The sequence below is a fragment of the Oncorhynchus keta genome, chromosome 19, assembly GCF_023373465.1.
Source record: "Oncorhynchus keta strain PuntledgeMale-10-30-2019 chromosome 19, Oket_V2, whole genome shotgun sequence".
Taxonomy (NCBI): Eukaryota; Metazoa; Chordata; class Actinopteri; order Salmoniformes; family Salmonidae; genus Oncorhynchus; species Oncorhynchus keta.
In genome coordinates this window covers 67,934,891-67,960,604 of record NC_068439.1, presented here as the reverse complement: position 1 = coordinate 67,960,604, position 25,714 = coordinate 67,934,891, and the positions used below count along the sequence as shown (strand labels likewise).

The 25,714-nt window shown below is 43.7% G+C and overlaps 1 protein-coding gene across 3 annotated transcripts in view; it reads right to left on the bottom strand.

Moving 5' to 3' along the window:
- The window catches only part of LOC118398756 (ephrin type-A receptor 7), a 77,030-nt gene extending 52,117 nt beyond the window's left edge, over positions 1 to 24,913 (bottom strand). For all 3 annotated transcript variants that reach the window (XM_035794421.2, XM_035794422.2, XM_052471123.1), the window contains exons 1-4: positions 24,729 to 24,913; positions 22,949 to 23,013; positions 21,275 to 21,944; positions 2,514 to 2,669 (exon numbers count right to left, since the gene is read on the bottom strand). In XM_035794421.2, coding sequence (XP_035650314.2) covers positions 2,514 to 2,669; positions 21,275 to 21,944; positions 22,949 to 23,013; positions 24,729 to 24,822 — 985 coding nt within the window. In that variant the 5' untranslated portion in view covers positions 24,823 to 24,913. The remainder of the gene's footprint in view (positions 1 to 2,513; positions 2,670 to 21,274; positions 21,945 to 22,948; positions 23,014 to 24,728) is intronic.
- Positions 24,914 to 25,714: the final 801 nt, after the last annotated feature.

The following is a 25,714-nucleotide window of genomic DNA, read 5'->3' as shown; positions in this document are numbered from 1 at the left end:
GAATCAGAATGGACTGTTTCTTTCTCTCTGTTTCTCTCTGTTTTTCTCACTCCCTTTCCCTCTCCTTCTGTGAGATGTCAACTTGTTGAGTTGGCAAATTTGAGTGGGACGGGGGGCGAGAGGAGCTGGGGGGAAGGAAGGGGGAGATGGGGAAGAGGGGCTGGAGGGGGGAAGGGGGAGATGGGGGAGAGGGGCTGGAGGGGAGGACAGGGTGAGATGGCTGATCACAACTGCCCTTTTCAGATGCTACTACCACCAGCACTACTCACAGCTGTCACATGATTGATGCCCACTCCCCAACCAGTCAACAGCTTCAAGTCTTTGCCCCAGCTTCTGCTTGGAAAAATGTTTTCAGCATTCCTGCAGTGTCACCCGCATACAGTTCTCATTATCTCTTGGCTTTGCATAAAAATAGAGTAAGCAAATATTGTAAAAAGATTATCATACAATGTTTTTTTCCCTTCTCTCCCAACATGCAATATTTGCAACAATTATAATGCAAAATATATTGTTTGACTAGTGTCCTAATTTTTGTTCTGTGTGGCTTTTTGCCTCTTGCAGTGAATTACCTCCCGTGATGTTGCATCTTTATATTCCCCTTCGTCCAATCTTCATCTTAGATGTCTAATCCATCTGCTGCAGAGATCTAACTGTTTGTGCAGAGCCTAACATAAGGGAGGTTTACAAGCGCCCATTTCAAAATATTTCAATCAAGCTGTTTGCTCAAGCAATGTAAATTCGCTTTTGTTTACTATTGTATCCCAGACCATACAAGACCCCACAAAGAAAATGTCCACGAACATTGATGTGGTCACAATAACTTCATCCAGCAATAATTTACATATGCAGGCATAAAAGCATTGTTAATCTTCTCTATTGGTTGAATGGGAAGAATTCAACTTGACTTAATATTGGTAATTTTGAATACAATGAATATTTTTCTATGTTGTATAAACCTAGACATAGTGAATCTGTGAAATAGAGAGCTCAATCTCCTGTTTCTTCCAAAGTGATTCTTCACAGCAGAACAGGCAGAGGGCATCGACAAATAACAAACCAGATGTGTTCTTCTCTTGGTCAATGTAAGAGGGATTTGCGGAGCAGTAAAGTGAGTCTTTTCATAAAAGCCACAGGACGGCCCTGGTGGAGAGTGGTTACCGTGGAAATGTGGGCTTTTTTTCTACCAGTTTTTGATTGGAGAAGGTAAGGGGTGGGAAGGGATAGGTACCAGGCAACAATTAGGTCAAATTGCATTCAGTGTTCTGTCCTTGTTTCAAGTCAATGACTGTATTAAGACTGGCCAGAACAAACACGGGAAGAGCTCAACAGAGAGAGAGACCATCCTGAATCCTGCCTGTAGTTGCTAGGGAATGGTTGGGGGCAGTGAAATGTAAGAAAGAAGAAGAGACACAGAGAGAGAGAGAGAGAGAGAGAGAGAGAGAGAGAGAGAGAGAGAGAGAGAGAGAGAGACGCTGGAATAACTCACTAATGATAAATCAGCCTGTCAGACTTACAGAAGAAGTCCACTTTTCCACCTCACCTTATTAGCCCAGTCTTGTACCACCCTGCCCACGCTACTGTTCCTTTAAATGAAGACTAATTTCATTGTCCCCCTATCTCTCCCCGTTCTCTCTCTCTCTCGCTCTCTCTCTCTCTCTCTCTCGCTCCCTCTTCCTCCCCTCTCCCTCTCCATCTGTCCCCCTTCCCTCTCCCTCTCCCTCTCTCTCTCCTCTCTCTCTCTCTCTCTCTCTCTCTCTCTCTCTCTCTCTCTCTCTCTCTCTCTCTCTCTCTCTCTCTCTCTCTCTCTCTCTCTCTCTCTCTCTCTCTCTCTCTCTCTCTCTCTCTCTCTCTCTCTCTCTCTCTCTCTCTCTCTCTCTCTCCCTCTTCCTCTTCCTCTCCCTCTCCCTCTCCCTCCACATCTACATCTACCTCTCTTTCTCTATCTGTCCCCCTCTTCTCTCTCTCTCTCTCAATCTCTGTGTAGACTGTCATTGATTTGAGGGGGGGGGGTGTAAAAATACCCCCTTGGCTCTCCTGAATCAACCTGTTTGGGAGCAACAGGAGTGGATTTGGGAGCAAATGAGCCCCGCCCTGTAAAATGAATCCCCTGGCCTGTGTAAACAAGTCATCAATGCTTGTCACATAATTGCCACATTGGCCAGGACAAATGGAGACACAGGGTGCTGCCAGGGCTACTGCTGCTGACTGTAATTGCAATCTTTTAGATGGGAAATGGCAAATTAGCTACCAGCTAGGGGGGGGGGGGATAGACACCCAGGCCCATTAACATCATTCTAAAGACATATTGGGAAGCTTAAGCAGGGCTCTGGTATGGACTCTGGAGTGGGTTTTCACCAGACTTCTCCAGATTAAACATTCTCAGGGTGGTCAGTAGGGATCTGGAAGGGGTGCGAGATTGTTTGTACGTGTGCTAGGATGTGTTAATGGGGGCATAAATGCAGACTCTACTCCAGGTCCTTCCTTCATTTACTTAGCAACACTCCAGTACTTACTTGTGCAGGCCACAGAGGGTGGGTCTGAGTGTGCCCGGTAGTAGCCGTCCTCACAGTCGCAGCGCCACAAGCCCTCCCGGTCATTGTAGCTGTGTGCTGGGCAGCGCGAACACTGCAGGTCCTGGGACGAGGACTTGTAGAACCCACGGCCACATGCTATAACCAGGAGAAGAGGAGAAGGGAGAGAGAGAGAGAGAGAGAGAGAGAGAGAGAGAGAGAGAGAGAGAGAGAGAAAATACTTTAGTTCACACTTGAATTCCCATAAAAGAGAAAGGGCATGATGGAACAGAGCATTACACTTGTGCTCACATCACAGAACAGCTGGTGTTTGGATCAACCTGCCCCTCTGGCATCATCAACAAGCTTAACAAACTCTACTTAAAAACACATCACAAATATCTCCATGTCAAAGCCTGCACTGCATGAGGAAAAATCACTGCTTATTAACCAGAGGAAAAATCTGGCTATATTTGGTGCATTTTTTATCCTTTAGTCTTTAAGTTACTCAGTGTCCAAATCAATAAGGACTTAAATATGGTCCAATCACACACACAGTCGTGAAGAAGGGGTGACATCGCTTCTTCCCCTTCAGGAGGTTAAAAAGGTTTGGCATGGGCCCTCAAATCCTCAAAAAGTTATTCAGCTGCACCATTGAGAGCATCTTGACAGGCGGCATAACTGCTTGGTAAGGCAACAGCACCGCCCTCGATCACATGGTGCTACAGAGGGTTGTGCGGACAGCCCAGTACATCACTGAGGCCGAGCTCCCTGCCATCCAGGACATCTATATCAGGTGGTGTGAAAAGAAGGGCCGGAGAATCGCCAAAGACTCCAACCACCCAAGCTCTTCTCTCTGCTTCCGCACGGCAAGTGGTACCGGTGCATCAAGTCTGACACCAACAGCTTCTATACCCAAGCCATAAGACTAAATAGATAACAGAATGGCTACACTGACTATCTGAGTTGACCCTAGTATTTTATTTTTATTTTTGTCTCCATGCACACTCACAGGACCCTACACACTTACGCACACTGACACTCCAACACACACATAACATACACACACACACACACACACACACACACACACACACACACACACACACACACACACACACACACACACACACACACACACACACACACACACACACACACACACACACACACACACACACACACACACACACACACACACACACACACACACACACAGGTTTCATTACATACAGTCGAGAAGAACTACTGAATATAAGATCAGCGTCAACTCACCAAGAATATGTTTTTCGCGACGCGGATCCTGTGTTCTGCCTTACAAACAGGACAACGGAATGGATCGCATGCAGCGACCCAAAAAAACGACTCCGAAAAAGAGGGAAACGAGGCAGTCTTCTGGTCAGACTCCGGAGACGGGCACACCGTGCACCACTCCCTAGCATTCTTCTTGCCAATGTCCAGTCTCTTGACAACAAGGTTGATGAAATCCGAGCAAGGGTAGCATTCCAGAGGGACACCAGAGACTGTAACGTTCTGTGCTTCACGGAAACATGGCTCACTGGAGAGACGCTATCCGAGGCGGTGCAGCCAACGGGTTTCTCCACGCATCGCGCCGACAGAAACAAACACCTTTCTGGTAAGAAGAGGGGCGGGGGCGTATGCCTTATGGCTAACGAGACATGGTGTGATGAAAGAAACATACAGGAACTCAAATCCTTCTGTTCACCTGATTTAGAATTCATCACAATCAAATGTAGACCGCATTATCTACCAAGAGAATTCTCTTCGATTATAATCACAGCCGTATATATCCCCCCCAAGCAGACACATCGATGGCTCTGAACGAACTTTATTTAACTTGCAAACTGTAAACCATTTATCCGGAGGCTGCATTCATTGTAGCTGGGGATTTTAACAAGGCTGATCTGAAAACAAGACTCCCTAAATTTTATCAGCATATCTATTGCACAACCAGGGGTGGTAAAACCTTGGATCATTGTTACTCTAAATTCCGCGACGCATATAAGGCCCTGCCCCGCCCCCCTTTCGGAAAAGCTGACCACGACTCCATTTTGTTGATCCCTGCCTACAGACAGAAACTAAAACAAGAGGCTCCCACGCTGAGGTCTGTCCAACGCTGGTCCGACCAAGCTGACTCCACACGCCAAGACTGCTTCCATCACGTGGACTGGGATATGTTTCGTATTGCGTCAGATAACAACATTGACGAATACGCTGATTCGGTGTGCGAGTTCATTAGAACGTGCGTTGAAGAAAAAACATTCCCTAACCAGAAACCGTGGATTGATGGTAGCATTCGCGTGAAACTGAAAGCGCGAACCACTGCTTTTAATCAGGGCAAGGTGTCTGGTAACATGACCGAATACAAACAGTGCAGCTATTCCCTCCGCAAGGCTATCAAACAAGCTAAGCGTCAGTACAGAGACAAAGTAGAATCTCAATTCAACGGCTCAGACACAAGAGGCATGTGGCAGGGTCTACAGTCAATCACGGACTACAGGAAGAAATCCAGCCCAGTCACGGACCAGGATGTCTTGCTCCCAGGCAGACTAAATAACTTTTTTGCCCGATTTGAGGACAATACAGTGCCACTGACACGGTCTGCAACGAAAACATGCGGTCTCTCCTTCACTGCAGCCGAGGTGAGTAAGACATTTAAACGTGTTAACCCTCGCAAGGCTGCAGGCCCAGACGGCATCCCCAGCCGCGCCCTCAGAGCATGCGCAGACCAGCTGGCCGGTGTGTTTACGGACATATTCAATCAATCCCTATACCAGTCTGCTGTTCCCACATGCTTCAAGAGGGCCACCATTGTTCCTGTTCCCAAGAAAGCTAAGGTAACTGAGCTAAACGACTACCGCCCCGTAGCACTCACTTCCGTCATCATGAAGTGCTTTGAGAGACTAGTCAAGGACCATATCACCTCCACCCTACCTGACACCCTAGACCCACTCCAATTTGCTTACCGCCCAAATAGGTCCACAGACGATGCTATCTCAACCACACTGCACACTGCCCTAACCCATCTTGACAAGAGGAATACCTATGTGAGAATGCTGTTCATCGACTACAGCTCGGCATTCAACACCATAGTAACCTCCAAGCTCGTCATCAAGCTCGAGACCCTGGGTCTCGACCCCGCCCTGTGCAACTGGGCACTGGACTTCCTGACGGGCCGCCCCCAGGTGGTGAGGGTAGGCAACAACATCTCCTCCCCGTTCTGAGCCCTCTCCTGTACTCCCTGTTCACCCACGACTGCGTGGCCACGCACGCCTCCAACTCAATCATCAAGTTTGCAGACGACACAACAGTGGTAGGCTTGATTACCAACAATGACGAGACGGCCTACAGGGAGGAGGTGAGGGCCCTCGGAGTGTGGTGTCAGGAAAATAACCTCACACTCAACATCAACAAAACTAAGGAGATGATCGTGGACTTCAGGAAACAGCAGAGGGTACACCCCCCTATCCACATCGATGGAACAGTAGTGGAGAGGGTTGCAAGTTTTAAGTTCCTCAGCATACACATCACAGACAAACTGAATTGGTCCACTCACACAGAAAGCATCGTGAAGAAGGTGCAGCAGCGCCTCTTCAACCTCAGGAGGCTGAAGAAATTTGGCTTGTCACCAAAAGCACTCACAAACTTCTACAGATGCACAATCGAGAGCATCCTGGCGGGCTGTATCACCGCCTGGTACAGCAACTGCTCCGCCCTCAACCGTAAGGCTCTCCAGAGGGTAGTGAGGTCTGCACAACGCATCACCGGGGGCAAACTACCTGCCCTCCAGGACACCTACACCACCCGATGTTACAGGAAGGCCATAAAGATCATCAAGGACATCAACCACCCGAGCCACTGCCTGTTCACCCCGCTATCATCCAGAAGGCGAGGTCAGTACAGGTGCATCAAAGCTGGGACCGAGAGACTGAAAAACAGCTTCTATCTCAAGGCCATCAGACTGTTAAACAGCCACCACTAACATTGAGTGGCTGCTGCCAACACACTGTCATTGACACTGACCCAACTCCAGCCACTTTAATAATGGGAATTGATGGGAAATGATGTAAATATATCACTAGCCACTTTAAACAATGCTACCTTATATAATGTTACTTACCCTACATTATTCATCTCATATGCATACGTATATACTGTACTCTATATCATCGACTGCATCCTTATGTAATACATGTATCACTAGCCACTTTAACTATGCCACTTTGTTTACATACTCATCTCATATGTATATACTGTACTCGATACCATCTACTGTATCTTGCCTATGCTGCTCTGTACCATCACTCATTCATACATCCTTATGTACATATTCTTTATCCCCTTACACTGTGTATAAGACAGTAGTTTTGGAATTGTTAGTTAGATTACTTGTTGGTTATTACTGCATTGTCGGAACGAGAAGCACAAGCATTTCGCTACACTCGCATTAACATCTGCTAACCATGTGTATGTGACAAATAAAATGTGATTTGATTTGATTTGACACACACACACACACACACAATAATAATAATTTATTCTGCTGCTACTCAGTGTATCATTTTGGGGCAGCAGGGTAGCCTAGTGGCTCTGAACAGGCAGTTAACCCACTGTTCCCAGGCCATCATTGAAAATAAGAATTTGTTCTTAACTGACTTGCCTGGTTAAATAAAAAAATATATATCCTGATGCCTAGTCACCTTACGCCTACACATATCTACCTCCATCACTCTAGTATTCCTGCACATTGTAAATATAGTATTGGAACTGACCCTGTATAAAGCTTCTTACTTTATCGTGTTCTTCTTATTTTCATTTCTTGTGTATTTTTGTTCCACCTTGTTATTTTTAGTATTACATTGTTATTGATTACTGCATTGTTGGGTTTAGAGCTAGCAAAAAAAGCATTTTACAGTGCTTGTTCACCTGACATAAAAAAAACTTGAAACTTGAAATAAATAAGTGTTTTTGCTAATCAAAGCCCAGTCTGAGAGAGAATGTTGTCCTACAGTGCTCCGTGGGGTGCTCCCATAGAACACAGACAAGGTTGTAGAAATCCTAAATGGATTATTTGAATGTTTCACCTTCAAAAGAAAGAGGTGAGATGAATAGGCTTGTCCACCAGGGATAGGAGACAGTGAATAATTCACTATCGTTCACATGGTTGTTTGTGTGGGTCCATTGACATGTCTCAATGACAATTCATTAATTCAGCCGCTGATTCAATCTATCCACATGAGCATCTTGAATTATCACAGATCATTGTTTTATGCAATGGGCCACAAACTAAATCGTGAGGGGACAAAAAAGGGCATACTTCCAGACAAAATCCAGCGATAATAACCATTTTTTTAGCAAAGAAACAATTCCAATATAATGAATAAAATTATTCATATAGAGGGCTTTGTGAATCACATTATCCAAATTCACTTTGAAGCATTACAGGCTGACTACACCGCTCGCGTCACATGCGCGAGCACTTCAAAATAAATGTAGACATACATGTTATTCAATTATTGCACCCACACCGCTCGCGTGCGCCAACGAGCGCCTGCGTTGCCAAGGGCTAAAATAGAAATCAGTTCTATTTCTGATGCAGATCTTGCTGCAAGTCCTGCCTCTCAAATCTCCTCATTGGTTTATAGAAGCAGCTACCTATTGGTTATACCCACGTGGGTGACTGAAAGACGAACGAGGTCAGTGCCGGAAATGAACATAATTTATGAAAGTTGACAATCGCAATATAAAGTCAAGAGAAGAAAAAGCCTGGAAGGAGGAGAGATGACTAGAAACGATTCGGTTGACCGTTTAATGTGTGGATTAATTGTCGGAGTAGAGGACTTTGTGCATTTCAGGTAAAATAACAATTCAATGTTTATATCCCATGACAAATTAGCTAGCAACAGCAAGCTAGCTAAATAGGACAAATTAGCTAGCTAGCTAGCTAAATTGACATAAATGTTTAATGCTTTTCGACCTGTCCCCAAATTAATATAATTGGTTCAGAGTTTGTTTTGATATTTTAACCTGCGTGTCGTGATCGCGTTTGGTGTGGGGGGACAAAATACATTTATGCACGATGGCGCACGCGCGCAGGCGGTTTAGGTTCCATGTTAGTGAATAGGGAAATTCTAGGTTTGGCTTTTTTTGTCTCAACACTATAAGTCTGCTAATCCACGGTGACCTACTGTTGGTGTAAGATCCTTTGTTAAGCCTTCTGGCCACATGATTTCTGTTCCAATCTGCAAGGAGTCTATACGCTTGTAAATAGCTCTGCATACAAACTAGCAAATTATAGAAAAACATTTAAAAAATTATATTTTTTCATGAGCTGCTGGGGAAATTTTCATGGCGATGTTTCCCATTTCAGATCTCCGTTGCACTCTTTTTTCAAGCGTTCAAAATCTTTGGCCATACTTCTGTGATAGATCTAAAATAGAGAGGATAAGGGAACCCAGGTTTCCTCATTCTAACACCGTCTCAGCGCGTGGAGGAAAGCGAAGGACGGGGTATCCCCATTTCAGCAACATAAAAGCCCTGTCACTCTCTATTTATCTCACCAGCCTCATGAAACAAGACATTATTCGGAGAAAGGGTGGGAAAATACATGATTTTAGCTCTAACATTATTTTAGCTGAGATAGCTAGCTAGTAATTGAAAACAGGGTTTTAAGGCTTTGAGAGAAGTGCCTTTGGTTAGAGTTGTGTGCTGCCTGCCGAAACATATTAATCACACATATTCTAATTTACCAATCTACCATAACATTAGACTTTAAGTGCAAACAATGTACCTGCGCAAAGACAGACACATAATGCGCTATACCATACATGATAAGACTATGTAAATATCCATATGTTGGCCCGTGTCTGTGATCACATAGAGCAGTCCATTTGAGGCAAGTTAAAGATTGGCCAACGGTGCTGTTTGAAAGGCTGCTTTCTCCTCTCTTCTCTCACCACGCATGGCTGTTTAAACACTCTGATAAGCCAGTGTGTCTGTTTACCTTTAGGTTTGAGTAGTGGTGCTCCGCTAAGTGGCCAGCAGTGTGGAGGGGAGGCCCAGCTGAGTCCAGGGCTGCCTGGCTACCATGTTCCCAGGCTGAGCCTCCACGTCGCTAGCTAGCAGGCCCAGATGAGTGCTATCTCAGCCACTAGAACCACAGGGATTTCAAAAGTAAATAGTACTCCAAGTTAAAGTTTCCATGAAAAAACACTTTATTTTCCTTGTTTTGTCATCAGGGCCCCTGTGTTTATCAACGTGTCTGACCGGCTTTGGCATCCGGAAATGTTTACAGAAGCAACAAGGCGGCAAATTAGGGCCTCAAATCCAACAGCTGTGTGACATGGGTAACCATTTTCTGGGCTCGCCCTGGCTCTCCCTCTCCAGCACTCTCTCACAGTGCACTGAGTGACATGCACAAACACAGCCATCCCAGAGCCTGCATTCCAGTCCCAGCAGCACAGACGCTTTTGGCCAGATCCTGTTCCTGGCATCATCAGCTGAAAACACACTCTTTAACGGAGATGTTGAAGCATTAGATAAAAGAGGGTGATCGTTTTTCCCCCCTCATTTTTCCCTTGCAGCAACACATTTCTTTTGGTGGCGGGGGGGTGTAACACGTCACTGTATAATTACCCTGGGTTTAATCTCTAGTGCTTGTCTGTAATATCAGGACAAACCCGGGCCTGCCTCTCATACAGTATTTGAGAACTTCACTGACAGAAGTGTCACACTGACACGGAAACACATTAGAGCACCGTACACGTCCATCTCCTGACTCACAATAATACATTGCGTTTTACATTGACGCCGAATCTGACAGACAAACTCATACGTGGGGGGAAAAAGTACAGAGACTACTTGAAAATGTCTGGTTTTGTGACACCCGCCCTACACTACCACTCAGATAAAGGCTAGGTTAATAGGCTGTGCTTGTTGACACAGACGGTGGGTTAAAAAACATGGAGAAGGAGCTGGGACAGACAACACAGGCCTTATTTACACCACACTGGGAAATTAGCCCGTCTTTAGAGAACAGGGCTGAGGTTGAAAATACAAGTCTGACATTCCACCAGGCTCCTTAGCGAGGGGCAACAGACAGCATCTGTAATTTACCTTACAGTGGTCAAACGCTTTCATTCAGCGATGGGGGGAACTGTCTGCAGTCAGCATTTTATACACTGTACTGATAGAACAGGAAAGGCCTCACTCTGGGGCTAGGAGCGCAGTTAGGGAGGAAATGCTCTGACTGACTCCCTATATATACGTCTCAATCACTCTCCACATCACTCTCCACATCACTCTCCACATTGCGGGGCCACGAGAGGATGAAACAACAAGCCGTTATCTCCAACAGACACACACTAAGAAATTCAATTCTCTAATTTTTCAAGATACTGCTTTGTCTGTTTCCTCCGAGCTCGGCTTCTTAACATTCTTCAATTCCATCCAGACGCTCTCTATGTTTGGCAATTGAATGGCAATCTGGGTAAAGGACACAGAGGCAGAAAAAGGAAAGAGGATAGATGAGATTCTCATCCTGTGCTGACATTTTGTGACAGGCTGACATATCGCTTCCTGTGGCCTTACCAGATGATAATTATTCCTAATGTCTCGGCGTGACGCAATGGCACTTGAGTTTTTCCTTCGGTTAATCTTCCACTTAGATTGACAGATCGCATTTCATAAAGGGCCCATTGCCTTCTAGCTAGTTTTACCATTCCAGAAACGCAACGGTTTTACCTCACTTTTAGAGTCGGTGAAATAGGGAAACAACACTCTCCACTTCCCTAATAACCCTCACATCTAAACAGGCTAGTTCTCCCTATCAACTACTGAGATCAGAGGGGACTTCAGGCTCTAAACAGGCTGGTTCTCCATATAATATACTGAGGACAGAGGGGACATCGGGGTCTAAACAGGCTAGTTCTGCCTATCAACTACTGAGGACAGAGGGGACTTCAGGGTGAGTATGGTGGTGGTGGTTGTAGTGGTGGTGGTCATGGTCATGGTGGTGGTTGTGGTGGTGGTAGTGGTGATGGTGGTTTTCGTGGTGGTGGTGGTGGTGAGTGTGGTGGTGGTGAGTGTGATGGTGGTGAGTGTGGTGGTTATGATGGTGAGTGTGGTGATGGTGGTGAGTGTGGTGATGGTGGTGGTGGTGTGTGTTAATGGTGGTGCTCCAGCTCTCCTGACCCTCAGTGAGATGGACTGGTGTGGGCTAGTCTGAGGGCCCTGACAGGGCCGGGCCTCCCCCTGGCCACCCTCTCATCCAGCCTGATTATGTGTTAAACCAGCCTGCGTGTCTGTCAGGATGGATGGAGAAAGAATGTGAGAGTCGGCAGGCCGGTGAGCGGAGGCCGCAGAGACCCGGAGTGAGAGAGCAGCTTAGAAAGATAGCACCCCATTAGAGTGATAAAGGAGGCCTAGGGAGAGAGCTGCAGTCGACAGGACCAACAGCCAGGCAGACCGGGCTCTGCTCACTGATGAATGCCAGGTGAAGCAGGTCAAACACGATAAAGGAAACAGGTTATTTTCTCATTTCAAAACGCCGTTGCCTTTCCTTAAACAGTCTCTGTCGCCACCGCCGCTACGATAGGGAAATGTCTTTATAAATATCAACTATAAACACCGGCCCCACAAAATATGGGAAGCTTGTCTAGGCTGGTTTTTATGAATCCATTTCCTCCGAGAGTCTTTTCCTTCTTCCTTGTTTTGCTTGTTCTGAACTCAGTGCTCCGTGGTCTGGCTACACAGCATAAACACATTTATCTCCTATTCACCCTGTGAGGTGTTGTTTTATCAACTCCATTATACTGCTAACTCAATGTTCATATTACCGGGGACATTCTATGCTAGTAATTTAAAAACACCCTGCTTCTCAACGCTCACAGAGCCATGAAATTCTATTCCAGAATCATTGCTTTAGGTCCATGACTGGGTTTTATTCTGAGGGCATAATATATAATTATGGACGTGACACTGTGTTGTTGGAGAGGGATGTCAATAGCCCTGGAGAAGCTGGGTTCTTCTGCATACTGTGTGGCTCTGATTAGATGGGTGTTTTTGCCATGGCAAGTAGTGTGTTAGGACATCCATCAAGCTCTGTTTACTGACATGTTGTGTGCTCTACACAGTTGTTTTTTTTACGCTAATGCCCTTTGGTTTTTCTTCAACAACCTCTCTTGTTTCCCATGGAGTAAATCTTGCGAGTAATTTCACAGCATCCGCCTAGCAACAGGTGTTTTTAGACTTCTCCACCTCTGTGAGAAAAAAAATCTTGAGGTAGCGTACTGCACTTTTCTACTAAATCTCCCTCTTTTTTATCCATAAAGAAAGAAAAGAAAGAGAAACTAAGCTGAACAGTTGGGCTTTTGCCCCGAGACATGTTAATCTCCCACCTTTGAAAGGCGAGGCGCCTACCCAGCTCCTGGAAACAGTGGCACAACACACAAAGGAGAGGAGGGAGAGAGAACTGAGACCCTGCTGGAACCCTCTTCACAGGGGACGGGGATAGAGTTTCAATGTCTAACCCCTTCCAAACAAGCTACTTTCAAACACCTACACCTCCTGTGGGCTTTTGAATGGAGGGGTGGAGATAGAAGGAGAGAGGAAACAGGGCTACAGTGAGCAAAAAAACTAAACAAACTTTCAGATGAAGAATTTTAGCTAGAAAGACCAGATGAAATGGCTGGAAAACCTAAAAACAATCATATTGTCACTAATTCTTCCCAAATAGGCCCATACCACACATAGCTTGAATGGCTGTGCCTGGCTATGCGTGCACTCAGCACACCTAGACAACCCCTCCATTCATCGATGCTACCTTTGCTTAAGGGGAGATAAGTAGCTTTACTATGAGAAACAAAGAGAAGATTAGCATTCCCTTACACTGTGTTGGATGGCACACTGCTTTGGCCTCCAAACAGCCAAACTCCTGAGGAAGTGTCTGGTTGGACGTACCGAGCTAAGATCAAAGCTAGCCTACTGATCAAACTTTTAAAAGTCAAAAAAACATATTCTGGCTACCTAAATATTATTTAAATTTTAAAGTATTTTCGTTTTATAATTAGAAATATACACATAATTAGGAATGAAATATAACAGAAAAATTGAACTGATTTAACTTATATTAGGTAAAACAGCAGGATAATGTATCAGCGGTGCAATTACTGCTGAATACATTATATTTCTGACATTCTCATTTTGTTGGCTCCACTTAGTCATCCCCAACACCAAAGGAAGAATCTTTAGCCTCAATTTTTTGTGTCAAACCTAAAACCAAGGCATCTATATTAAAAACTAAGGCTTAGAAGAGAACAGATTGTATCGGGTGTGATGATAATTATGCCAATACATCCAATTCAATAATCAGTATGTACAGTTGTTTTGGTAAATGTCACATTGATAACAAAGGTCACATGATAAGTGTGAAAAAAACAATATTCACAACCAGTTCACAAACTTTTCAAATCTGTTCCTAGTGCATTACAGCCTGAGCTACCACATGTTGTCAGAAATTGAAATAAGCAACAATAAACCCCAGCACCTGTTTCCTCACTTAGCTATCACACTTATTTACTGCATGGGTCTGCAGGTGGAAAATGAAGGACGTTTTCACATTAAATCATGACAGAATTTATAGCGTTAGTTCCGCATGAGCAGAAACTGAACCTTGTGTCCGTACAAAAGTACACCCTCTTCCAGAGAGAGAGAGAGAGAGGTCTTCACTTCTTTAATTCATCATGCAGGGAAAGGCCTTTCCAAATGACTTTCCAGTGACATGGAAATGTCCCTACCTAATCGTCTTTTGTTTAGTTCATTAAACTTGCATGGCGACGGGAGAAAAAAGTCTTAAGGGCAGCTAGCCTGAACGGCTGGCTACCTTTAAATGGAGGATGTGGCTAGATGTAAGAGGACCTCTTATTGCTGAAAGACTTCTACACTGAAGAGAAGAGACTGTGCTGCTCTCGGGATAAAAGCAGAGGGCCCAAAGGTCTACCCCGACCCAAAGCCCCCTGCAGCAACAACGAATCAGCACTTAAAATGTCCCCAGTCAGCAACCAAGCATTATCTCCAAATTGTGCCAATGCCCCGCACCCCTCTCCCCATGCCCCGCTTTCCCTCCTACCCCACCCCACCCAACCCCACTCCAATCCCCATGGACCCACTGCTGTGACAGAAAGGACTGGAACACAGGAACAATTTCAAACCAGCCACTAGTCTCCCTACAGCGGGCCAGCCCCCGTGGCCTCCAGTTACACACAAAGGCGTCCGTTTGGCCTCAGATGGCCGTGCTGATGTGAGCGCTGCTCCACAGAGAAACAGCCAGGTCAACTTAACGAGGCAGAGAGAACCATCAATCCAGATTTGACAACCAACTACACACCAAATCTAAACCCAGCTCAGGTCCTGACAACCAACTACACACCAAATCTAAACCCAGATCCTGTCCTGACAACCAACTACACACCGCATCTAAACCCAGATCCTGTCCTGACAACCAACTACACACCACATCTAAACCCAGATCCTGTCCTAACAACCAACTACACTCCACATCTAAACCCAGATCCTGTCCTGACAACCAACTACACACCACATCTAAACCCAGATCCTGTCCTAACAACCAACTACACTCCACATCTAAACCCAGATCCTGTCCTGACAACCAACTACACACCACATCTAAACCCAGATCCTGTCCTGACAACCAACTACACTCCACATCTAAACCCAGATCCTGTCCTGACAACCAACTACACACCACATCTAAACCCAGATCCTGTCCTGACAACCAACTACACTCCACATCTAAACCCAGATCCTGTCCTGACAACCAACTACACTCCACATCTAAACCCAGCTCAGGTCCGTGGCTGTTCCAGTTCAAACAAATGCTAATCACGAGTTTATGGATTATAATAATCACGATAATTAGAACAAACATGCTTTTTTGCATCTGAATAAGCGGTACCACTGTGCTGCTTTGCTTACGTGAGCAGATCAAATTATTTGGAGTGGGGAAAAACAGGCGGCTTGAGTCAAGAGAACATTGTCTGTTTTATTCATTTTTATACAATGCATTTGCTTAGATTTTTGATTTAGTAATAACCTAGCACAGAAACACACCCATTGCCTGCCTCGCAAAGTAGCTTGTATTCCTCTGTGCAGTGCCTTTGCTCTTTTTAATCCCTTGTTATGAGAAAAAGGCAGTTTCTTCTGCTTCTCATTAGTAGACTGAATCATAGTTTCTTCCTCAGAGAACTGGAAAGAGCACAGATTGGTTTAAATTGTAAAGGTGGAGAGCTATAATAAACAGGGTAGTCATTACAATGTCTCTCCCTTTTAAATATACACCACCACTTCCGAATGAGAAATAAAAGAATAAAAATCAAAGTTTCCCTGGATACAAGACTCCTAGCTGCACAACGCTGCCAGGCCTGACATTCTGCGGGAAACTTTAACATGTGAAATGAAATACAAATGCCTCATTTTCTAAACAAAACAGTTTCACAGGGCTCCCTCATTTCCATTTCATTTAGGTATGGTAAATATTTGTTTCAGAGTCATATGCAAAAATAGAATATGCCCATATGCATTGATTCACATCCAGTGGTCGGCAACCATGCTTTTTTCCCCGGCCCCCACAGTTTTCATTAAAAACACATACAGCATACAATACTAAAATATTTGGGGGTTTTAGTTTTGGGTCAAAATAGACAGTAAAATCACTAGGAATTCAGAAAATAATAATAATAATTGAGTAAATCTGTTCTTAAGTATTCCCACTTTTAAAAAATAAGGGAAATTCACGAACATGTCTCAATGTTATCAAGGTTATACAATTATTGTTATTTTCAAATCAAATCTATTTTTGGGCTTAGTCAATTTGCAGTGTACAAATTATAATTATGTTCCGGTCCCCCAAACATCCGCTCTGAAACAAATCGGCCCGCGGCTGAATCTAGTTGTCTTTACTCTAACATAATGCATATTGGGTTGCTGCTATATCAAATCAAACGAAAACTCTATTATCTTTAACGTTTGTCCCTACTGTTTGTCATTCTTGCAGATATTATACCTAGAGATAAAAGTTGATACATCGAGGGTGTAAAATCCAGACCTAAAAATATCCGGAATAAGTCTCCCTGAAACATTGCTGCTCGCTGCCTGGTCATTGGTAATAGGTTTTTCTTTCACCTCGCTTGATAAGCTGCTGGAACTAAATCATGTATATATAAATATGAATCAGAGGACAGTAAAATATAATCCACTTAACGCTTGTGGGGACACACCAACTTGCCCAGAAGACACCATTACATGAAATGTATTTAACCCCTTAGCTGAATACCAGTTAATCAAATGGGGTAAAACCACACCTAATATTCGTATTAAGCACTCTTTGAGTCATGTTAGTTCAAAATGGAGGCTAACTAACTGACACACATTATTCATCTATAGATCTGTCACTAAATCAGAGCTGTCAGGCCAAATTAGAGACCCAAGTTGAATTTCATCTATAGAAAAAAATCATAGTTAAACATTCTCCATTTTGACGCCAACAGAGGACAATAAGAAGAGATATGTGGGTAGACATTGTTGACCCTAAAAGAGAGACCTTTGATATTTTGTGTCAGATGGCGTTATTTCCAAGGTGACACTGGGGTCTCTCATTGGCTATGCTTAAGGTCAGTGAATATTAACTTAATTTACACATGGCTGCAAACAAGACTGCCTGCCTTTTGTGCTTAGTAACGTGAGCGCCCTAGATGACAGAACACTGCCAAGACGGAAGATGGATGATCGCAGCAGTTGACCCTTGTTCATCAGAAGAGTCACCTCTCTGGCCCCCTCTCCCCGCACAACAATAGCCCCCTCCCCATGCCTCAGCAGCCCTCATCTCCACTTGCACTAACAGGTTCAGACACTTCCATCGATCCTCGGTTCCATACCTCTTGAGATTGCGGGCTTTATTTTCCTTTGGCTATCTAAACTGTGGCACAGATGTCTTTTTTTGTAATTGCTCAGCCACCATTCTGTTGGGAGGGATCCGATCGGACAGGGGAACACTATGTCAGATGACAACGTCTTGCCGTTTAGTGTCCCTGTGGCATGTGGGGGAAAGTGACTCGGCCCAGGGTCTTAGCACCTTACCGTGCGTCAGGGAGAAAGGCAGAGAGGGAGGGAGGCAGGGAGGGAAGGCTCTGTCTGTTGTCTCCTCTGGGAGCTTTGTAGACCGGTGGCTCTACACTTCAATCTTCCTTTAAGAGGAAAATCAATAACTTATTACATAAGCTCAACACTTTTTCCCCCACTTACACCCCGAGCAGGCAGAGAGGGGACTTAAAAATGTGCTTAGAAGTGCTCTGTTGCATAAAAGCCGACCATTTCTTTCCCAGTGACTTGTTCTCCTTGGACAAAACAGGCACATACTCTATTACACTGTGACTATACATATGGGGTGTGTAAGTATGTGAGGGTGTTTGTTTCTGTCGATATGTGTCTCTCCAGCTTCTAACAAATCAAAAATGTAAATCTCCATATCAAATATTAGTAATATCTAAGGCTTGGTGTATAAGCCTACATACTATTTATTTGAATCCCCCCCAAAAACTAAACTAATTCATTTTGAGACTTGATGCTAGCTGTCAACCATGTTTGTGTTTCAAAGCAACAGATACAATGGCCCCACAGTCTATCACTGTGCTCCCTGCCAGGTCAAACAAACATAAACAGGAACAACCCTGAAGCTGTGGAAGAATGCAGCTTTTCACCAGAAGCTAGCCGACACGGGCGGTGACAAGACTAGCCACCGTCCGTCACCAAATTATTTCAATCTTGAGTGATTTCAATCCAGTTGCGTCTCCTGGGGATTCCGTGCGCACCACCATTTGAATAATTAAGCTCAGGAGCGGTTGTAAAGGACAGCCATTTGGAGCATTATTAAAATCACACCTTATCAATCAGGAGGAGCGTCAAGATGCATGAGGACCCCTGACTCCTGGCTTCAATTGAAATGCTAAATAGTGTCCTTGCCTGGGCCTGGAGCTGGGGCTACCTGGTGCCCCTCTCCCCTCCACATTGACAGACACACCTTGGCTTGTGTGGTCAACCGCATCACAGTTAGGTCCTTCCCTCAGGGGTCTCAGCCCATCAATCAGCCATAGACTAACTCCTGTCTGAGTTCCTGACACACCAAGATGGATGGTGTCAGTGTCTGCAGGATGCTGTATCCTCTCATGAATGATCTTGTTAGCATGTAGCGATAGCGCTGGGATAAGGTTGTGTTTTTATCTGTTTACTTGAGAGACTCGGCCTCCCACACTGGAGAAAGAGTTGAACAGGTGAATAGTTCATCAGTTCTCAAGAGTCGGTTGCTTTAGGGTATAATTATGTGATGTGTTAAAATTGGACAACCTACATTCCTGGCAAAACAAAGACACCAATGTCTGTCCACAAGGGCCCTCTATTTCTCGTAACGACTCAGTGGCTCCATTTCTGAATGGCCACTATTTTAACACCACACACTTCTATGCAAATAAACCCTGTGCACGTTGCAGGACATTTAAAATGTGCCCTTTTCAACACCCATAACACTGATTCTCCTAACATTGGGAGAGAGAGAAACACAGGTATTTATAGTGCTGCAGATGCCACAAAATAGTTAAAGAGAGACAGAGACAGAGACGGGGAGGGAGAGGAGTGAAAGACATGCAGTCCCTCTCCAGTGACGGTGATGAATGAGTGGATCACAACACGTTTTGGAGGAGACCTCTGCATTCACAGAGGGGGGGGCTCCTAGTCCTCGAATGTCATGACTGACAGCTCAACTCACTTGCTCCTCCTGCAGCCTTCTGCTCAATATTTCACAGATGGACATTTTACAATTGGAGGATACTGCATATATTGAAAATAGGACAGTGAGCGGAATGTGTATCTATTTTCTATATAGAAAGTCACATTATCGCAAGCAGGATGCTAAAAGAGAGGCCTGGGTGAAGACTGAGTAAACTCCAACACAAGTATTGTAGCTGTACTGTAGCTAAGGGGCAGTTACAGAGGACAAACCCCTCTTCCATTCTAGGCCCCATTGAAGTGGTGTTCAACCGATGGAAAACTGTTGGATTTTCCCCTTGCTCTAGGAGAAACCACTGAATGGGCGATTTAATATCAACAGATCTCTGCGAGAAGCTGCTGATTCTGCAGTAAGATGTTCATTTTATTTAGATGAACTACCCCTCAATACAATGGCCAGCCATGCCTCAATGGAAATAAATATCTTGTAAAGTTACCATGTTGAGAAAGGATTTGAATCACTCATACACAGGTGGGTATGTTTTCCACCTCATTAAGGACAGTTTTAGCTGGCACAGTAGTTGGACCAGTTAATTGCCTCGAATGGGCAACAGTTCAGTTCTAACAGGCCTGCTTTACAAGCAGAAGAGCAGGCTTCAGCTGGTACTTTTAGACAAAGCTTTGATGTAATATATGCTACATTGTTTGCTCCAAAATAATATAAACGACTACACAAAAAAGGACTCACCGGGTGTTGAACAAGCTCTAACCTCGAACCACATTTTAGAGCAACATAACTCAAGAGGCAATTTTTGTTTGTTTTTGATAATATCACCTAAGTACACTTCACATGGTAGAAGGTATAGACCTACCTCTCTGGTGGAGGCCTACGTGTTGCCTGAAAGTGGCCAGGCTGCCTGGACTTCTAGTTTGTCCTGAGACACATTTCCTTTAATTATTACTGGTCACTACCCCTCATAAGCTGCTTAGAGGGACACTGCCCATTCCGTGAAAGAAAAAAAGCTTGGCTGACAAGACAGAGCACTTAAACTCTGTGACTTAAGTAGTTCCCCTTTAATCCACAGTGATTGTTATCTTACAAGTCAGGTGGCCCCTGAAAATAATCTTTTGTGCAATTAGAGTGACATAAAGCATTTAATGCTAACTGCCGAGGCATGGTGCTAGGACCAAACAACACAAAATGCATATCCGCAGCGACTTTAATTGTGTTTCCTGTTAGGGCCCTTCATAAATATCTTGGGGCCTAAATGCCACAGTATGGCGGCTATTTGTTTTCTCTCTCTGTCGGGGTTGTTTGGAAGGGGCAGAGGGGCAGAGGGATACTGAGATTGGTTGGACATCCTCCAGACCTGTCTATTCTGCAAGTGATTGCCTTGGCCAGCAGCCAGCCAGAGAGGGAAGTGCTCTTACCGAGGAGCACTGAGCTAAACTGAAGTGCAAGTTATCATTTAATCCCAGTGTCAACAGAACCATGGCTATAAATTAAGAGCCTGCTAATCAAACAATTAACATGGATTCCAATTATTACACTGAGGATTTTCAGGCCTCCATACTTTATCCATCATTAATATGGCCCTCAAATCAGCTGCTTTAATTTTATTTGCCACCACAACTATTCAATGTGGCCTAGATTGTCCTTTGCCTGTTTTGTATAATTAAAAACTCAAATACTCAACAGATTCTTTCTGTTGTTTAGGCATGGGTGACCCTGTGCAAAACCATAAATCAAAGGGAAAAACTAGTCTAAACATTTACATTTGAATGAGGCACATTTTCTGCTTACCAATAAGTTTCCTATTTCCCCTAATTAAAACAATAATATTTTTCCATATTGAAAATTGCAGTGTAGCAGAGGATAGAAAAAGTTATGCCACTAATGAAAATGACGTATAGAGAGGATAGAGCAAGATGAATATAACTGCACTCACGTTCACATGCATCGCCCTTCTGATGAAATCCAGCTTTGCATATACATTTCCCTATAGGCACCAGCCATTCTCCCTCTGCGCTGCAGTGCATCTTGGGAGCGTTATCGGCCTCCTCCTCGGCGTCACTGACACACATGCCCTCGACCTCGACCAGAGAGGAGAATTCTGATCCCGTAACAGTGTCTGGGAAAGTGGCCAGGTTCTCAATGATGGACCAGCACTTCTTGTAATAAACGTTGACAGAGACCAGAGCGATGCATGCCCCTACATCCTGGAAGGCCAGGTAAAACCCTCGTCTGGACAGCGGCCCAATGATGCGCACTTCTGTATTCAGCTTCATCTTCCTCTCTCCCAGGTCCCCCTGAGTGAAGCTCTCATCTGCTGCGATTGTGTCAATTTTCACGTACTGGTTCTCTCGTATATTCCTGCCGACCTCCGAATCGGTTTCCTGATAATACAAGTTGAATGTCTCCTTGCACGTGCCCACCACACCGGGTAGACTGTTACAATCCCTCAAGGTGAACTTCAGTTCCACAAAAATCCTCTGGGCATCGCCCTTCTCTATCCAGCTAGTCCGAAGCCAGTTGTTCTGATTGGGCTCCATGACCTGACAAACCTGGTATGTGCGAATGGGGGTGTAGTTTTCATCCAACCCGCTGATCTCTTCCCACTGAAAAGAACAGAGCACAAGTTTGGTACATTTATATGGATTGGGTCTCAACATTAACATACTTTTGCAAGGAAATGAAAACACAACAATGTAAATATTGGCTGTTTTTGTGTCCTACTGTAGTGTTGATTCAATAGAGTGTTTTAACATATTAATAAAGACGTGTACAAGGTGTAACAACTAGTAATAACACTGTTTAAATTTGGGTTAGCTAAATGAAATCACAAAAACATAGGGCATGAAAAGACCTCCATTATTGGAGCACTTTAAAAACAATTGGTCATCCATTTTGCTTTTACAGTATTTGGAAATGAGTATGGAACTATTAAACAAAACCCATAAACCTCTGCACTGTTATTATGAAATCAGACCTAAAGAAAGATTAGAAAACAGAGATAAGCCTAAAGATAGATATTCCTAATATAGCAAATAAGTAAATCTGATAAGCATAAAAACAAATGGATCAACTACAATTACTTTCCAGTCATATTGCTAGATTTGTATTTATTTATTATTTAAATGTTGTTATTTTAGATTGTAAAACCTTTACGGACAGGCTATTATGGAAAGGTGACTTGAGGCCTGGGCTACATCAAAAACAAAATCAATATCTCTTCACTTACATGCCACCCATCCTATAGATGTTCAGGACTGCTACAATTAACAACAATTAACATAAACAAACACCCCACCCAAATGGCCTTTCTCGAACTCTGGTCCGACACTGTGACAATTTTAAAAAGCTTGCCTCTGGATAGTGCGACTGATAATGACCCAGAGGCACATATCCATGGTAATGACCCAGAGGCTCATATCCATGGTAATGACCCAGAGGCACATATCCATGGTAATGACACAGCCAGAAAGACATAATAATACTGGACCGTATTGAAATTTCACATTTAAATCTAGATTTTCCTCCATTGAGGTAACGCTGAAAAGAATAGTGTTAATTGGAGTATTATATGTTCTCAGAGGTGTAGGCTAGTTAGTGTCCCACTTACCCCACCAGGAGGAGAAGATATCCACTCCAGCTCTGTCTGCTGTGCCTTAGAATCCAACAGAATCACTAGCGACAGGAAATAAAAGAGTAGAGCAGATGATTAATTCTCTGTATGTGCCACTGTCAGTTCGACAAATATTATTAAATGAATAAGCTATGAAAGTCTACAGCCTGAAACAGTATGTGAGGGCTAGATGACTAGACACATGACCCATTTTCTGCAGCCAGCTATGAAAATGAACCATTACAGGCTGTGCAATAGGGTATTGATTTGATGACAATACGTTTACCTCAATGGCACTGCCCTGAGAACTGCTTTCACATTGAAGACTCCTGGATAAACGCATGTCACATACAGTAGGCTACCCTTCCTATTAAGACTAAGGCCAGCTTTTATCTCCATTAAGCTAAATGGTAAGTGTTATTTGTGACAACGTTGGGTTTCATGAAGCCTACAACCCAGATAAACATGGGGTAAAATGGCAACATTATTTAAACCTATCTATCTGTTTGTGTCTTTTCAGTATGGAGGCACACATACTGGTGCAATAGGGTCAGACAAGAACACCTGCCTCTATACGTAAATCTAAGACAATAAAAAGCAATGCACGAGTCCTTGCTGTGCCATGGGCGACAGGCGCACTGACAAGAGAAATATAATCCTAAAACTGTTCGGCTGTAGTCTACCAACGGCAACATGAATTTGGTGTAAAAGTGTCACTTATCGAACATAATATATATATATATATATATGCATTTAATAGATTATTTGCAGGTAGACTTTTTATTCATTCACCCGAATAGAGCCTCAGAGCGTACTGCCGATTCCTCTCCTTGAACGCAGAGCCGTGAAAGAAAGTGTTTAATAGCAGAGTCACTATAGGCTAAATATAATTTCAATCTATTGATCAGACATGCGATCATATATTATAGCCCCATATGCTTTAAATCATTTACACAGACCGTTTCAAACTTCAGACAGACTCGAAAATAGTTTGTATTTCAGAATCATTACAGTGTGTTTACGAATACAATAATCACCTTAAAACTGAAGGTCGGCAACTTGGCAATACTTTAATGTTATTTATCTCCTTCCAATTGTATTTGTTTATTAATAAGTCAATTTCTTTAGCAAAATTAACCTTTAGTTCATTTATATAAACAGTATACCTTGATCTTGCTATCTCTCCGTGTCTTTGATATAGACTTTCCTTGTGCGCTCTCGCTATGTGCATGTCAGTTTTTATAGACTAATTTCAGGTCTTTCAAACATGAACTCCTGTAATGACAAGGAGGGTTAATGTGTACCATACTTAGGGTGAATGGGTTGGTATTAGCTTACCCATCGATCTTGGAAGTTTATCCCAAGTCATGATATGAGACTGAGTGGAATGACAATCTAAATGTAGACTATTTTAGGCTTGAAAACAACCATTTCACCATCGTCCGTATAGAGCCTTATTTTGGATTTGGTGCCACGCGTAAAAGCCTACTAAAATAGCCTACGACGGGTCGTTTGTCACGCAAACGCTGTGTAATGTCCACAGACTGCAATCCACTGACTAACAACACTGTAATGTCATTGAACTAATGTCTTGACATATTGTATTTTTAAACATTTGACAAATACAGGAATGATCATTCGTGCGCAAGCAACAAAATCGCAGGATAGTCTACTGCGCGCTATTTCTCTGGATGTCACTACGCGCGATTGCCGATCAGTTTTCGAGATGTAGCCTGGATGAGGCGATGATGAGAGGTTATCAAACTTTATTACATACCTTCTTTCGCATTCTGCGCTTTTCCAGTGTTCATCAAACAACATAAATGAAGGCTAAATGTAATCCACAAACACGGAATCGAAGTAGAACCCATGTTGTAAATGGAAGTTAGCTAGACAGTATTCGCTTTTCCACCTTGGCGTGCACTTCCCATTGACGACGCTAAAACAGCTCTATGTACGAGAACCTGCCGTGTCTCACTCAAATAGCATCCGCATCTGCTGGGCGTGGACTGTAACACAACTGATGCCACTCAACTAGACTGACAGAAGAATGATCCACTCGCGGCTGGTAGAAAAGTATCCTGTGCAAGCATTGTGACAAATACATTCGTTGCAGAGGCTGTTCTTCAGGATAATTGAATGAATTAAGGTTTTAGTCAATGTTACAGTCTCGTCTTCTTTGGGCAAGATGGACCTTTTTGCTTTGGGTAAGACGATGGTAAGAAACTTTCCTTCCATACAAGACAAAGCAAATAGTTATCAGCCTACATTAACATAGCCTAAACCAAAAAACTCTAATCCAAAGTATGTAATGCATTACCCTGAAATAACAACATAAATATAAAAAGATTAAGGGCTATCTGGGCAAATAATGTTGTTATAAACTGTTACCATACTTTCACCATGTCACCACTTCGCTGTAATGTCCCATGTATTTGTTTAGAAGAGTGAGTAAAGACAATGGGTAGAGACATTGGAGTAGTGTGCATCATCTTCAGAAAAACAAACTGTATTATTGGTTAAGGACTTGAAAGTAAACATTTCACTGTAACACCTGTTGTATTCGGCGCATGTGACAAATACAATTTGATTTGAGAACGCCACCTTAAGACAGGAGTCTGGGCATTAGGAGGAGATGAGTTGACTCCTTATGTTGTGTTGTGTTGCTGCATGGAAAACTGCAACAGTAAAGATGGAACTAACTGCATCCTGGGGTTCTAAGTAGGGCTCTACATCAAGATAAACACAGAACACAATTAAAAA